Source organism: Lepisosteus oculatus, chromosome 7 (assembly GCF_040954835.1).
Source record: "Lepisosteus oculatus isolate fLepOcu1 chromosome 7, fLepOcu1.hap2, whole genome shotgun sequence".
NCBI lineage: Eukaryota > Metazoa > Chordata > Actinopteri > Semionotiformes > Lepisosteidae > Lepisosteus > Lepisosteus oculatus.
In genome coordinates, this window is record NC_090702.1 from 6,334,428 (window position 1) to 6,351,472 (window position 17,045).

A 17,045-nucleotide genomic window follows, 5' to 3' on the forward strand; every position below is an offset into this window, starting at 1 on the left:
ACTGGAGAGACTTTTTGGCTGTTTTAGCTTCCTGCTTAAGATGGATACCTGTCTGATGGAGGCTATGAGCACGTAAGATTCAAACCTGTCATAACACTATGGTGTCAAACAACAGGGTGGGTTCAGGCTTTTCTAGAGTTGCATGGTCCTCAGACATGTATTAGATATACTATCATGGGCAGTAAGTACCTTTGTTTTAATGAGACCCAGTGTCCTTTCTATGAACGCTCATTGTTTTGAAAGCAAAGGTATTAAATCTACAGCCAATTTCCATACATATTCACAAAATCAGGCCTGCTTAGAGTTCCTCAATCAGTTCCTCAATCTTGATTCTTGTTTTTCAGAAACATATTTCCTAACCCTTTTGAGCTGTTGCCTGGTGTGCCAGAGAGGAGGGGGCTGACATTCCTTCCCTAAGGCGCTTGTAAACAGGGGAACGGGAGGAACGGGAGAAAGTCAGTTGGGACACTCAGTATTCATGACAATCAGTCTGCACAGCTGTGAGTATGGATCCCTTCATTTTTTGGTAAATTCCCAACAAGCTTTCAAAAGTTTAATTGGTGTCACATGCTACTGAATTGCAAACCTTTAGTAACGCCCAGTTTTTTTATTCATGACGTTATTTGGATTATATCCATTGACTGTTAAATGCCCCAGCGCCTTTACCACGTCTGTGTGAAGGCCTTTCCTACATAAAAAGCAAATGTTAATGAAGATTTCCCTATTTTTTTGTATACTTGTGCACTGGGGTAGACACATTATCCAATGAATAACCAATACTAGTATAACACATGCATTTGCTCTAGATGCGCAGTTTAACAAACGAATCACTTCGAAACGGAAGATGATACTTCATTCCCTTCTCACCTGTTTCCTTGTTCGGGTCTTTCCTGTTCGCAGCTTTATGTATCTTGCTATCAGCTCATTTCGCCCTGAAAGTGCAAATGGAAAATATTTTAAACAAAATAAAGCAGTTCAGGATACTAGACTGGATATTAGATAGACTGCATGTGGCAAATTAAATTTTCCTCATTAACAAACAAAATGATGTATTTTTATAGCCAGGGCTTTATGGTGATGCTATACTATATGGCTCAAAAATGTGAAAAGCATATTCAGGAATTTTCCTTTGACTTCCCAGACTCCGATTACCACTTGAATGGTTTTCAGTGTTGTATTTTACTTGCCAATATGTTCTATAAAATGCAAAACAATTTCCCAAAAACCAACAAAGCAAAATAAATTTAAAAGATGTGACTTAACTTCCCCATAAAATCAGGACTGGAAAGATGATTCCACTGGCATATATCAGTCAGACTGAGTTCATATTTCTGAGCTGTAAGCTTTTTTAATGCAGTAAACACCAGGTGTCCCATATTTCATTCTTGTTATTGTTTGCAAATACACTTACATAGACAGACATAGGGATTCAAAAGAGTACATTTGCTTTTCTGCGCCCTCAGTATACATTCTTAGAAGATTCTAGTCCCTAAGAATCAAATCAGTAATGGTTTGAGCTTCTAAGCAAAGAGGGTCATGTTTTTCTAACCCAGGGAACCTATAAAAAGGATCTTGGACATGCATCTACAAATACAGAAATCTTTATTAGCAATTCTGGCATCACTTAAATGCCTCGCTCTTCTTTTTCTAACGCTTTTCAGACAAACGTTGGTCGCCGCTGTGTGGAATTAAAAATGTTTGTCGAAGAGAGCTCCCCGGCCAGGAGAAACTGACAAGAGACGTCAGGGGATGAGTTTTCTCACAGACATCATTTGGTCCAAACGAAGACGCTGCTGACAGATGGGTCACATTGGCGGAGCAGGTGAGTGGCAGGCTCTCTGCTATGCGATCCCCCCGGGTTCAGCTCTCCTCAAAGGAGCCATGCTGGAGCTTACGCCGATGAAGGCCCTGGTGCTGAAAGGGCCGTGGCAGCTGCCTGTGTGTCAATGTTTATAGAATATGCCTTTAACGGGGGCAGTAAATCTTCGGCTTGTTCCTCCGTCAGGACTCGGGTTTCAAAGGGGGGGTGGGGGTTCAGTGTGACGGTCACGTGGCCTTCTTCCCTCCCACCATGAGGGGGTTCGAGGTGTGTGTGTAGACCTCTTAAACAAGCCCCAGTTCCCTCAGCCCAAAGTGCCGGGGACCAATATTAAACTGCCTGCAAACTAAGGTCTAGTCCCTACCATTGTTTCTTCAACCTGTAATGCACAACCTTCAGTAACTATATTAACCCCTCTGCTCTTCTTAGTACCACCATCCACGGTCTCCTCCATATATTCTAATTGTGTTTTATCTTGTGTATTCTTCTTATTTATTGTTGTTGTCATCCTGTAAAACGCTTTGAGAAGCTACCTTTAAAGGCGCTATATAAGACGTCTATTACCAAGTTGACCTCCCTAAACTCTTACTGGTAGCAAATATAGCAGCACATTAGTTTCATAGTTTGGCTGTGTTTAAACCTTGCCTTTTTGTACCATGTTTTCCCACAGTATGAATCATGATTTACCATACCTTATTCAGCTTTGTTGTGCATCAAATGTACTCTACTACAAGAAACTAATAATAAAGTTTATTTTATATAGCAGATTTAAAGGTGGCTTCTCACAGAGATTAAAACAAAGGTAAGACTCTTCTGATCTCCATCTAACCACAGTGATTGCCATTAAGCAGTAACGTGAAGGCTTCTCAGTCATCTCCAGCCAGTACAATCCTGCACAATTCTCGGAGATCTTTACACACTCCAGTCTTTAACAAGATTAGTCACTCAGGGGCACTAAGCCTGTTTTCTTCACTGTAAGGATATTGATGGGGCATTTTTCTTTGACAATGTGTCTATCAAGGTACTATGTTTTCAAATCTGTTATTCAAATAGAACTTCAGTTTTAGGCTCATTATTGATGATGAAATAGTTGATAGTGGCTTCTGGTCTCTTAAGAGGTTAAGAGACCTTCCACTTAACATATCACATTAGCCTTAACCATCTTCTTCAGTCCTATACCAGATTCTCAGATGAGAAGTCATTTTCACTTCAATTTCCTCTCATAGAAAAAATCAGCTACTTCAAAACATCATTTAACTGAGCGTAACAATGACAGATTTACGCTCTGGTTTACGCTCTACGCTATGGTTTGAGGGCACTGGGAATTTTTTGGTTCAAACTTACATTTTCAGTTGTTACACTCTGTGCTGTTCTATGGCGCTATGACCCTCTGATTTACAAAAGTACTGCACTTTGAATCAAGATCAGACTTAGCTAAACTACTAAAATTGTATAATTTAAAGAAAGAAGCACTTTCTGAAAGTCAGGAATTTGTGTTGTGTTGTATTGGTAGACCTCTTTTGTTTAAAAAAAATTGGATCTGGCAAAATAGTATTTCTCCAAATTGAGAATCTCCATGCTGTTTTTAAAACCGGCTTTACAACTATCAACCTTGTAGTGCTTGTGGGAGAACAAAGACCTGTAGACATGTACAGTATCTCCAAAATAACCACCTGTCAGTACCATTCATCTTTTAAAAAGCTACAAGCCTCACAGTCCTGTATAGGATATTTAGCGATGAATGGAGGAGGAATGCATCTCTCAATGATGACACTGTGAGCTTGCCAGCACAGTCCAGTCAACTAATGATATGCCCATCTTGAATCAGTGATATCTGGGCCATAGGTCTCAACCTGTGTTCTGCAGGAGCACCGTTCCTGTTTGATCTACTTAGTGAGACATTGGCTTATAGAGAGTGCAATCAAGCTTCGTTGTTTTAAGCAAAGGGATGTTTCCCATTTTACTTTTAGATGCATTTATTATGTCTCCAACTACCTGCAAAAGCCAGAAGGGTTTTAGTGTTTGGAACAGAACAAAGACAGAAAATCCGCAATTGCGAGCTTTGTAATTTTTGGTCTCCCACTTTTAACATCTAAGCAGCATTTAATGTGAAAAATTGTCAGTTTCAAAACAAATTCACTTTAAAATGTAGTGTTTAAAAACACTGTCACTTTGCAGGTTTTTAATAACTCCATACTCTGAGTAACTGACAAACCTTTTGTAAATTGAGATTTATTACATGGGAACATAAGCATTTTTATTATCTGAATGCTGTGCCCCCCGAGATTAGGTAGTGATGGGATGTACTAAACTGGGAATTGCAGTAAACAGCAAACAGGCTGTTCCATTTCCTACAGGGTTCGCTGTATGAAGATCATACTGTCATACCAGACAGTGCTATTTCAAATATAGTCACGAGATTCTCATATCAGCAAAGGGCAAAGGCTTCATAAAATATCTAATCATTTTAAATGTTCCTTTATACTCCTGTTTTTATTATATGCATGACTTGAAGGGTCATGTTTCCGCATGTTAATTTTTTTAGCAAGTGTAACACTTATCATGATTCATGAGAAAACTTACTATAGTAATATCTAGGCATTACTAGCCTTTAATGCCTTAAATACACCTTATAGCCTTTCTCATATTCTTGTGATCTACTGTCTAAATTACATATATGAAGTGAACACACTGTTAAAGCAAAGGGTTGGATCTCTTATACAAGATACAATGATCCACTATACAATGAGGTTTCCTTCTCACACGGTAAAACAAATGAGCCACACATTGCTAATCCACGTCATCTTTTAAGTGACAAATTAGTTACGGATAAGCATTGTTCCTTATGCAAAATTTAGTAACTAGTAACTTTGCATAAAATAATAATAATAACAACACTTAAAATGTGTGTGTGTGCTTCTCATCTAAAAAACATGTATTATATTGGACTTTCTATATATGAAACAAAATGAAGGGCATCGCTTTCTTTTGTGATTTGAAGGGATAATTCTCTTCCAAGAGACAAACTGATCTCCTTAATCTAGACAGTGCATGTCCAAAATCAGGACATCCTAAACTGGGATACCCCCATGCAATGACAACAAATGGCTGATCGCCACCTGGGACAGATTTCAGATTAATTGTGCAAGCTCTCATGACTATCAGTGATGACTCTGTCCCAGGAGTCTCCTGGCTTGTGGTGACAACATGGCCACTCCTCTCCTCCAAATGGCTTAGAGCTTCCACATACCGGAGGATTCCGTATTGTTTTAAGTGTGTCAAAAGATAAATAATTCGTACAGAGGATGAGGAAAAGGAACTTCCATACTTTCCCCATACTTTTACTGGAGCTGATGGCAGTTTGGGGTTTCTAACTCTAGGGAGTGAATGTCCATCCTTTTTTCTAACCTCTTTATCCAATCCAGCATCAAGTGGGAGATGGAGCCTATGCCAGCAAGCAACGGGCACAAGCCAGGGTACACCCCGGATAGGATGCCAGTCCATCACGGGGCACACACAGACAGACACGCACACACGAAGACCAAGGCCAATTTTCCAGAACCCACTTAACCTTCCAGTATGTTTTTGGACTGTGGGAGGAAGCTGGATCACCCAGAGGAAACCTACACAAACGTGGGGAGAACATACAAACTCCACGCAGACAGTACCTCAGATCCAGGACTGAACCCAGTACCCTAGCAGTGCATAGCGGCAATACGAACCACTGCACTACTGTGCTGCCCTGGTGAGAGCACATAATAAAAAATTAAAGATCTTAAAAATGTGTATACCACTGAGTGGCTGCTTCGGTGTGAGTGGAGACATTTATAAAGTGACAAAGGCAGTAGAACTTGACAAAATATCATGCACTAGAAACATTGTGAAGGCAATCAAAGCTACACCATTCAGACTTCCTGACAAGAGAACAGCAGATCTGAAGACACTCACTTTTTTGGCTAGTTTTCAGTACATTACTTTGACAACACTGTAAAGTCCACTGCCTATCATGATGTTTGGGTCTAGAAATGTCTTATTGAAACACAATTGTTTCATGTGACATCAGTTTTAACTGGAATTCTTGGAATGTTTGGCAGCTTATGGGCATCTCTCTGTAAAACTGCAGCAGAACACAATACATATTTCACTTTTACTTCAGTTTATTAGAATGAACAAAAAAAACTTTACAGATACTTTATTCTGTGGCTTCTGTAATTCATCCACATTGAGAGTCCAGTTTTATAGACCTATAGAACAAAAATAAGTACTGTCATTTAATATTTGTTTTAAGGATTTAGTTTAAAATGATCTTTGATAGACACTGCCTCTGCATAATAGAGACTAAAGCCAAGAGTAGGTTATTAATAACACTAACAATAAAAATACTAACAATAACAATAACCTTTTATATAGTTCCATTAAAATATCAAAGAGCTTAACAGTACATGAAATTAAACACAAATTAAAAATTAAAGCAAAAAGTTTAATGAAACAAAGTGAAAATTTTTTCATATGAACAGAACAATCCCTTTCAGTTATTGGCTGACTCACTAACAGTTAACTACAGTGCATTGCGACCCTTGACTTTACTTAATCTGCAAGATTTTATTTGAAAACATTTTAACGATACTGCTTAATCATGGGACTCCTGGCATTGTTCTCAGATGTCGAATTTCACCATACGTACCCTTCGTGTAAGAGCAGGGCGCTTTGTCTTTTCACTATAGAAGGAAATTTTAATTAGTCCTAACAGACACCTCATGAAACTGAGAGAGACAGACAGGGCATGTAGAACGCTCAGCCCCCACCCCCACCCCCCAAAACCCCTGACACATCACACCCCCGGTCCAGGGCACCGAAAGGTCACCGATCTGTCTTGCAGGGGCTGCTTTGCTCAGGCAGTGTCACGCGAAGGTAGCGCACTCGCATCAGGCTGTAATAAATCTCCTTCCCTGCAGCAGTTCTCTCTGGCCCTTTGCATCACTGCCGCTGTCCTCCCCAACACATTCCAGGCATTCCTGCCCGCTGACTGTACAGTGCATCTGCTGCGCTCAGAAAGGACAGCTAAAAGCAAGAGGGAACACAAAACCCCACTGGATGCCCTCTAAAGCACACACAGTCTTGAGTGTGTGTAGAAAGCATGTGCCTTCCCCCCAGTCATAAGTGAAACATCACATAAAATGTGTCTGTGCAATAATGCACAAAACGGCTGTGGGGCGGCGTGATTCTCTCAGCTAAGTGCCAATGAAGCTTAAGTGTATGTATCCATCCATTAATTTTCTTACCGCTTTATCCAATACAGGTGGATCCTATCCCCTCAAGCAATGGGAGCAAGGCAGGATAAATACTGGACGAGATGCCAGTCCATCGCAAAGCACACACAGACACATACACTCCGACCAGGACGACTTGTTCTACAAGTTTTCCACCAGTATGTCTTCGAACTGTGGGAGGAAACCAGAGCACCTGGAGGAAACCCACACGAACAGGAGAGAACATGCAAACTCCACACAGACAGCACCCCAGGAATTGAACCCAATACTGTGGCGGAAATGCTAACAACAGCTCCAGTCTGCTGCCCTAGTGTGTATATATTATTTTAAATTTTAAATGACCAATTAATTTTCTAATATTTAACTTGCATGATATCATCATTATGTGTCACAGATAATACTTATTTCATCTGCTCCTTTAATACTGTGGGAGTATTATTATTAGGATTATTAATCTGCTCATGATTCACAGTTTTAAGTTATTCTATATGTTGTCAGTACAAGAAATAATGCTTATCAAATGTTTCCAAGCAATTCACTTGTCCAAATTGGTTCCAAATCTGTTTTTTTTTTATACGAGAGGAAAGACGAATAAGAAAGCTATTAGTTATCGCACATTTTCCTAGTCTGTGCTATAGTTACTGCATAAAAAAACATCTGAAGCAGGTGTTTCTTGTACACTTATTTACATATGCAAACAATGTACAGCGATATAAAGAGGATGTAATATTTCATTCTGCTGAAATCCCTCAAGAACACTCAGTTGAACAAATGTCTTCAAGCTGCCCACCACTGAAACCACTAATAAAATCTTGGTATTATAATGAGGTGTAATTATCAGTGCTGATGATGTTGACAGATGTTTGACTGCCATAGCTAAATGTTTCAGTGAGGATGAGTCCAGATGAAATCACTATAATGCCATAATCCTCATCTTTGTCAAAAGACGTTGGAGAAAAATTAAAGAGATTTTGAAGTGTCTTGTAAGAATGCGTAAGACTGCTATTCTTTGCAATATTACAAAAGCTGTACAAATTACCATTGTTATGATACACATATTTGGACAATTATTTTCTCATCTCATCAACTGAATTCCTAAAGGACAAATGCTAAATCCTCTTTTATTCCCCCCAATTCTTTTCTTTTTTAGCCAGTCATAAAGTGGTACATGCTGATCAGCAAAATCCCCGGTAGTTTATTGCTAACCTTTATTGATGGGAATCACGGCCATTATTGCAAAACCCTAGGGGCTGTGAATGTACGAGACTGAACTACAGTGTCAAGCCTATTTATAACCACTGCAGCATAGAAGAACATGACCAGTGCAATTCTAGATTGCCACTGACATTATTCACGAAAGGAGGTATTAGGATATTAACGCAGACCTCAAATCATTCAAGGAAAGCCAGGACAAGACAATGGAAAAACTATAAAGACAGGAACGGTCTTAAAAAGCACAAAAATACTTGTAAAAACAGAATACATTAAGTTCATATTGAGAATGTGCTCATGGCGGATGGCCTAACAGTTGCGAAAGCGCCGAAGACTATCACAGTTGGAATCTGCGGCCCATTTTTCATAAAATAATAACACCCTGTTATGAGTAACAAAGCCTTTATTGCTATAGCTTATCCATATTAATGCTTAAGCTCTGACAGATGCACATCTGCTGCCCATACGGTTTCCCACACCACATGCTCCTATCTCTCTGGGTAGAAAACAAAGGTCACATTTACTGAGAAGGAATCTGTTGGCTCCCTGTGATTTCCCCTCAGATACCAGTGAAGCGGCTCCAGACAAGCACATTTTAAATATCCAGCTATTTCGCTCCCCAGTGCTATCGGCAGCCAGCTATCTGCTTCCTCTCTGGCTCTGACTTTAATTTCATTACCTTTCGGATTGCCTGGCAACTTCAGCGGTGATGAGGAGGCATGCTGGAGGAGCCTTAAGCATCCGTGAGAAAGAGCTCCGATAAGGGCCTGGAGCTCTGCACTCACCTGCTTGGCAGTTTTAGGAATTATGTTTACTTGGTGTGTTTTTTTTTTCATCCATCTGTTTTCCCCATTAACAGCAGCTTGTTTGTCATGAAAATAAAATTGGCATTTTTATCACCGGTATTCCTCCAACCCCACTTAGTGACTGTCAATCAACTCAGCCTGCAGTTATGAATGTTCTACTAGCACAAGACTGATGAAAACAACATCTATCCTCTATGCCAAAATATGGACATCCAAGCCACTCACCCCACGCCAAACAGAGACCTACACTACCACAGCAGGGTGGGTGGAGGATTAATGCAGCTCTCGTCGACAGCTCACAGAGATCCAGCAAGTCACAGGGGTCCCTGAAACATAGCCAACCCACCAGGAACAATTTCTATGTGATTCGTTCACATCAGCATCGTCCAAAAATCCAAAAACCTAGAAAGCCCACTTGACCCAACTAGCCCACTTGGTAGTTAGTAATGAATTAATCTCACTTTATCACACCTGTCTGGGTAGCTTGTTCCATAGTCCCACAACTCTTTGAGTAAAGATATGCCTCCTGATCTTGGTTCTAAAAACATCTGCTCGTTTTCAATTTATGTTCTCTGCTCCGTGTTTCACTGTTCATTCTGAAGAGATCTGCTGGGTTGAGTTTGTCAGTGCCTCTGAGGATTATAAGCACTTGTACCATGTCCCCTCTTAAACCTCTCTATTCAGAGCTAAAGGGGTTTTGTTTCTTCATCTTGACGGTGTAGCATATTTCCTTAAGTTGCAAAATGTACCTGGTTGCTCTACTCTGGACAGATACCAAAGCAGCAATATCTTTTCAATAACATGGCGAACAAAATTGGGAATATACTGTACAGCAAAGTAATAGCAAGTTCACGAGTGGCAAAATCACAAAGTAATGCAAGGTAAAATATCCATCTTCTGCAATAAAACAATTATTGTATGGAAAGATGCAGAACTCTGTGTTCAAAAAGGAGAAACACAGAACCTGACAAATGTTTAATTGTCACTAAAACGTCTGACAACATCTGGCAGACGAACTGATAAAAAGAAACGGGCTGTGGGAGTTCAGTGGGACCTGCAGGCCTGGAATATGTCAGATTCCAGCTGAGGCTCTGTCACTGGCTAAGTGGGACCAGAAAGTACCAGTGGATAATGGCAAACTGACTTGAACGCTGCCAGGGCTTGAGAGTGGAATCAGCTGTGGCACTCAGAGCTTACCGTACAACAGCAGTCCCGTCTTAACAAGTTAACAGCAAGAGGTGCATCTAACTCCTGGCTGGCAATTAAGTTTTGCAGTTTCCGTTTCCCAGCTTGTGAAAAACACTAGGTGGATTTTCTGAGAGGATTTGTGTGTGCCATCTCTCAAAGGTTTTCATGGCAGAATGAAACAGCCATTCCAAATTGTCTGGGACAATAAAAGAGTGAAAACAATTACTGATTGCAAATTCAGAAATATGTACACAAATGAAAAGATCTATAATGGGAAATTAGTTTACAGTAATAATAATAATAATAATAATAATAATAATAATAATAGCTTACACTTATATAGTGCTTTTCTGGACACTCCACTCAAAGCGCTTTACAGGAAATGGGAACTCCCCTCCACCACCACCAATATTCAAATGTTTGGGTTATTTGTAATTTTCCCATAACAATGACCTAAAACATATCGCTAATATACTTAAAAACGGAGCACTGAAAGGGATTGAGACGATTGAGAGGAAGTTCCCAGACATGTGAATGTTTTACTAGACATACTCCACCTACAGTACCTTACTTGCACACCAACATGAATTTCCAAATTCAAACTATAAACACGTAAATTTAACAAGTAGCAAAATGTGCACATACAAAGTATGTGAACTACTACATAGGAACTTATTTGATAATATATCCGCATCATTCAAACAATTCACGTTTTAAAAGTTCACAATAATGTTTTATAAAAAAACTGGTAATAAGTCAGATGGCAAACGTTTAGACTTCATTAAAATAATCCAAACTACTACACAGTACTGTATATCTAATAACATATATATGAACAATCCTAAAGAAACATTATATATATGAACCTAATGAAATTCTAATACAAGTAACAGGTATGTTTTTTGACTGTTGTTGCCTGGAAATTGTTTTGATGAAGCAAAAATGAGGACATTCAGCCCATCCTAGTGTGTTTGATTGCTAGCATCTCAGCAACCTGTGGAGTTCAGATGTTTTCTTGATAGAAGCAACGGCATCAACTTGTCAAAAACTGTCTGGGCAGCTGGTTAGCTTGATACAGGCTTCTACAACCCTTTGCGTAAAAACGTTTTTAGTTTTAAACGCACTTGTCCATAGTTTCCATTTGTGTCTGCTGGCTTGTGTTTCATTGTTGACAGCCGTCCAGTGCACCAAAAAGAAAGTCATATCTTGTTTCAGTGCATAGAACAGATGGTCCAGCCGTTTGAAAAATCTCCAGAACAAAAAAATACAAAACAGATTTTTACAGGTTTGAATAGCTTAAAAATGCTGTGGTAAAAGTGTTTTAATGCCATAATTCAGAGTGCAGAGGGGTTCCCATAATGCCGGGAAACAGTGACAAGTGAGTTACAAGGCAGACACGGACAGACCGAGCGAATAACAGAGAGATGGAGGGCAGACGGGGAACTCGTAGAGCAAAGTGAGGAGGAGGGGAAGTTGAGGGGAGCCGGTGAATCACAGAAATAGCAGGGGGCTGAAAAGACACACAACAGGGACAGGTGCAAAGCGAGGAACAGATACAGCACAAGACATGACAAGTACCTTGGTGTTTATTTGCTTCACCCTCCCCCTACCAAACACTCAAAGGGTAAATGTCTATTCTGGTTTAGAGTTACACCCAGTGCTGCCTTGAACCGAGTTCGAACCACATACCATTCCTCAATGAGCCTCTACTCTTCACCAGGGTTCACCCTGCTGTAACCCTTGAGTGGGGTGTGTGAGCAGGCTGCTCAAAGGCCTACCCCATTGCAGAATGTCACACCTGCCTGGCACTTCACTGCCATCATTACTACAGGCTTTATAAGGTTGGAGGAATTACTAAGGGTCTGATCTGGCCTTGAGCTCCAAAGTCACAGTGAAGGATGGAAAACAAGTGGTTTTGTACCATCTTCCTTACAGGCTCATACTGGCTCAGATTGTTGTTTTTGTCCATTTGCATAGAAATGTTTTAAAAATGTCTGTCTCATTTTTAAATGGATCGAACCTTTTAAAAGCCACTGAAAGGTACAGTGCTTTTGCAAAACCTCTGGTTTTGTCACTTCTGTCGGTTCAGAAGTACTGTCAAGTACTACAATTGGAACCGAGGGGCTCAAAAATGCTTGCAAATGTTCTTTACTAGCTAGACCAGGAATTTAGGAACCAGTGACACTGTCTTCCTTAACCTGTGACTTGGTTGACATTATCTGTACAGTGTATCTCCTGTGGTGTCACTCTGTTATTGAACATTAGTGTTAATATACTGTAGTTTAATCTTGGAAACTTAGACAAAAGAAAAGTGAGGAGACTACATAAATTAGACTGATTGCGGCCTCTAAATAAAAAAGGACACATCAATTGAACACATTTTAAAGAAGGAAGTTTCTATTTTATGAATCTGCACCAAGACACATCTACCATGACATAACAAGGCAGTTTGAATGGCTCCTAAAATGTGATTTGATCATCATCTAAGTCATAATAATAAATAGTCTTATTTAACAAACAACACATACAACATTTTACACTGTCATATCTTTATTGAATAATCAAGGTAAGAGATGGAAAAAATATGTGAACCCTTATATTTACTAACTAGTGGAGTTAAGAGGTATTTTGGCCCATTCCTTTATACAAAACTGTTTCAGTTCATGTATATTTTTGGGATGTCTTGCTTGAAGATGATGCTTGCTTGAATTTTATGACTTAGATGAAGATCAGATCACATTTTAGGAGCCATTAATGCAAAAATCCAGATATATCCAAAGGGTTCACAAACTCACAACTGTAACTGTGAAGTCAAGTGAGATCTTGTACTACATACGCAGTTGTAGGTGTTTTTGTTCCTGATGAAAGCGCCTAATAATCACGGGTTGCACTGAACAGAGTCAGGTGATCTTGCTGGCCAATTCATTTACTCGGACACCTTTTGCTGAAGATAAGTTGAAATATAAGCCGATGTAAGCTCCAGAAAAAAATGAGCATTGAATGGAATACCTCTTCTCACTACCTAAAAGCAATGAAGACGCTGTTCTGGATCGGATAGAGATCAATCCTTTCCCTGTACACTGCATTGCACCCAAACCACAAGAAGACTATACTGTAAGTATAACAAGACCTGTAGCTGTGGTTATTCAGATAATACTCTGCCTTGCAACATACAAAAAGCACCACAATCTCACAACCCACAAATGAGCAATTCCTTACTCAATTCCTTGTTATGCTGACTGATAATTGAAGCTGACTGCATTGTAGTCTTAAATCTTACTTACAGTGGTTACCTATAATGTGTTTTTCCTTCACTTTGTAACTATCAATATTAGTTTCATCCAGCTATCTGATTGCTCTCAACCACGAGCAGATTCAGTTTAATGGTACTGTATACTACACCTTTTCTTATGAGTTAAACATACAATCGCAATTTATATAACTATGTAATTAATTGTTACTTTAGATAAAGAGGTCAGCTAGATACATTTTTCAGACATCATAAAGAAACTTAACGATCACAACTTGACTGTAAGTCAATTTAATACTAACATGAGTTCCAGTAGAAGTCAACATAGCTTTGCAAAATACCATAAAATTCACCAGATTCATAAGATGCAGAAGAAGCAGTAAATTGAAGATTATTGAATAAAACACATTACAAATTTAAACTTGCTTCAGCTTCAAGACAACTATAGCAGACAATGAAGAACAGGAATCTTTTTTCTAAGAAATTGCTTGACACAGCCTCATCTTGGGTACTAACTAGACCTGCATAGTTGGCTAAAATTAACATCTCCTACAGTCTTAGTCTGTTCTATTCAACCTAATTATAGTACAATACTTTAGACAAGTAACAGCAGTGATAGTGTTTATCATGCAATCTTATTTAAGTCTCAAGCACCCAATTTCCATTCTAAGCCAAGGAAAATGCATTATACGCAGTAAACTTTTCTGGAAAAATAATACTTCTATATCAATGGAATTCTGCTGAACACAAGGAGTAACTAACCAGCCAGCATCTACTGTATATCACCCTGCAACTCACAACTGGCAACCTCCTGAAGCTCAGCAGGTGTGAGGTTGGCAAGTACCTGAATGGGAAACTCCTGGGAAAGCTAAGACTGCAGCTGGAAGAGGTGTTAGTGGGGCCAGAAGGGAGATTCACTCACTCTGCGGTCGGTGGGGTCCTAATGTCCCCAGTATAGCGACGGGAACACTACAGTGTTAAAAGGCTTTACTGTGGATGTGACATTAAAACCGAGTCCCTGACTCTCCGTGGTTGTTAAAAACTAATAATTTACACACAACATTAATATGCTTTTTTTTCTTTACTTATATTTTTCCATGCATTTTTCTTACCTATCAATACATACATTCCTAATTATTATTTTCTTAAACCTTTACTGTTTGATTGTAATTTACCATATGTAGTTTTTTTTCTTCTCGTGTTAACTGATTGCTTCAAGGCATTTAGCTATGTTCACAAAAGTGTTAAAATGTCACGTCTTTGTTTAAGGTCAATGCCTTATGTGTGTATTTCACTTAATACGGTGAAAAGCACATAGCCTAGTACATAATGGAATTGGAACGTTTTACTCGGTGGAGGTGGTTCACATTATTTGGGGCATACTGTATAAACCCAGCTGTGCATTGTGACTTTGGGGACTACCTCTTGAAAATCTTTTGTGTTTTATAGAGAATAAGGGAAATATCCCCTCCAGTAAGGAATGTGATGCTAAATGATATCAAGTTAACATTTTCTTTGTAATATTACATGGGAAAAAAAGTCTCTAAGAATTGCAGTAAAACGTTTTTTACTCATTCTGTCTTTCTGGCATTTCTGGCATTCTGGCTTGACCTCGGTCCTCCCTTTTGAATCCAGAGAAGAGAAATGAATCTTTAATCTTAAAAAAGAGGAAATTATACTAAAGAGTCAATTTTAATTTCACCTCAACATTTTACCTTACACAGCATAAGCCTGCACACAATAATTTAGCATTTTGAACACCGACCTCTAAATAAAGATACCATCAACATACCTTTTCGAAAAACATTGGAGGAATGTTCAGTGGAAAGCGACATTGTGTATACTTCAGGGAAATAAAAAATACCATTGAACTTTTCCTCTTTTATAGTGAACTAGATAAAGGGAAAGATTAATTTCCAGACACGAGGCATGCTGCTCATATTTTATTGTTGTAACATACACCTGTGCAGAGTGAACACAGTGACAGGGACATAATCTTTGATATAATAACCCATTACTTTACACGGCTTGAAATAAAAATCGTTAACCTCAGGGCAGTGTTAAACAATTATTTGAATACACACCAGGAGCTCCAGGATGACTTTCACTGAGGCTATTACCACTAAAACACAAAAAAGCAGCACTATGTAGGATGCGATGAAAGAAGGACACCGATTCTCTTGGCCACAGTAGAAACAGAGCAACTATTAGAACAGCAGCACACTAACAGTCCAACGAGGTCTTTAAACATGTGGAGTTTCTTTACACAAAGTGATGTGGGAGCCTTTAACAAGAAAGATGGCTTCTTTCTCAAAATGGCTGGATGAGATTCTCAGGTCAGGTTCTTTCAAGCAACCAAACAAGCTACAGTAGATGGGTTGAATGTCTTCCCCTCATTTGTAACCTGGCTGAAGTACTGCCTATATTCTCAATTTTGGTGTTCCCAAGCTAGACGTTTTCTTTCCCCCAAATAAAACACTTGTGCCATCGTGAACCGACACATTTTTTATGACCCCCAAGAGAAATGACACAACTGGCAGGCGTTAACTTGCAATAATCCAGATTCTATGGGTAAAGAGCGTAGCATTCATCACCATTCCCTTGTGGAAGGACATTCTCCCTTCCTTAAAATCCAGCTTGCTGAGGATGCCGTCTCCTAACATCTCAAACTAACTTCAAACACAAACTCCAGTACAACGACCCTATCCATGGGGAATCTGCGCCTGAAGTATGCTGCGGTCTGCGTTTATGATAAAGTTTAGACAGTATGGCTGCAACCTCTCCAGGCATCTGAGTAACACATGCTGGCCATAAAGTCTGAACCACTTTGAACCATAAGATTATAAAAAGACATACAGCACCTCACAACTTCATTGCTCCTTGATACACAGTACATGGTGCTCAGTAAAGATTTTAATCTCAATTTAAAGCAGTTTATTAAGAATAAACCTTTGGCGGCTCAATGAATTTTGTAGAGAAGTAGATAAAGAAGAAAGCAGATGAGCATGAAACTCTTCCATCCACTGCTTCAGATACGCAACTGGCCCTTAACATCCATGCTGCTGAAGACCATCCAAATAAATTCAAAGCACTTAGAACAAGGACGTGCAATCGACTGGAATGGCAGAAACCAGGGCTGTCTGAACTTGTATGAGACACATTCTTAGGGAGCAATCCCTACCAGTAGTGAAGATGTGAGGGTACAGGCCTCACAGTCCGCCTCAATCAAGATATTAGGTGAACTATGTCGTTACAAAGCCACACACCTGTGTGTGGCATAAGGGTCATGGCGTACCGTACATCTTGCCCTCGTCGGAGAGGATGATCTTGCGGCGGCCGCAAGGGGGGTAGATGGCCAGGGCCTCCTGGAAGCTCTGCTCGATGTCGGGGCTCCATACCCCCTCGGCGTCATTCTCCAGGGGCTTGTCGAGCGACTCGTTCAGCTCCTCGCTGTTCCCCCCGGGAGAGGGGGCTTGGACCCAGTCTGCCGACGTGGTGCC

The 17,045-nt window shown here is 39.8% G+C and overlaps 1 protein-coding gene and 1 long non-coding RNA gene across 4 annotated transcripts in view; one reads left to right on the forward strand and one right to left on the reverse strand.

Annotated features, from left to right (window-relative positions):
• Nucleotides 1-17,032, reverse strand: part of LOC102687229 (transcriptional enhancer factor TEF-3) — a 37,282-nt gene extending 20,250 nt beyond the window's left edge. For 2 of the 3 annotated variants that reach the window (XM_069192076.1, XM_069192075.1), the window contains exons 1-2: nt 16,812-17,032; nt 868-932 (exon numbers count right to left, since the gene is read on the reverse strand). In XM_069192076.1, coding sequence (XP_069048177.1) covers nt 868-932; nt 16,812-16,941 — 195 coding nt within the window. In that variant the 5' untranslated portion in view covers nt 16,942-17,032. The remainder of the gene's footprint in view (nt 1-867; nt 933-16,811) is intronic. The other variant, XM_015353026.2, reaches the window with a different exon arrangement.
• On the forward strand, nt 361-7,426 carry LOC138240809 (uncharacterized). The gene is made up of 3 exons (XR_011190043.1): nt 361-500; nt 1,662-1,822; nt 7,119-7,426. It is a non-coding gene; the product is annotated as an uncharacterized lncRNA (long non-coding RNA).
• Nucleotides 17,033-17,045: the final 13 nt, after the last annotated feature.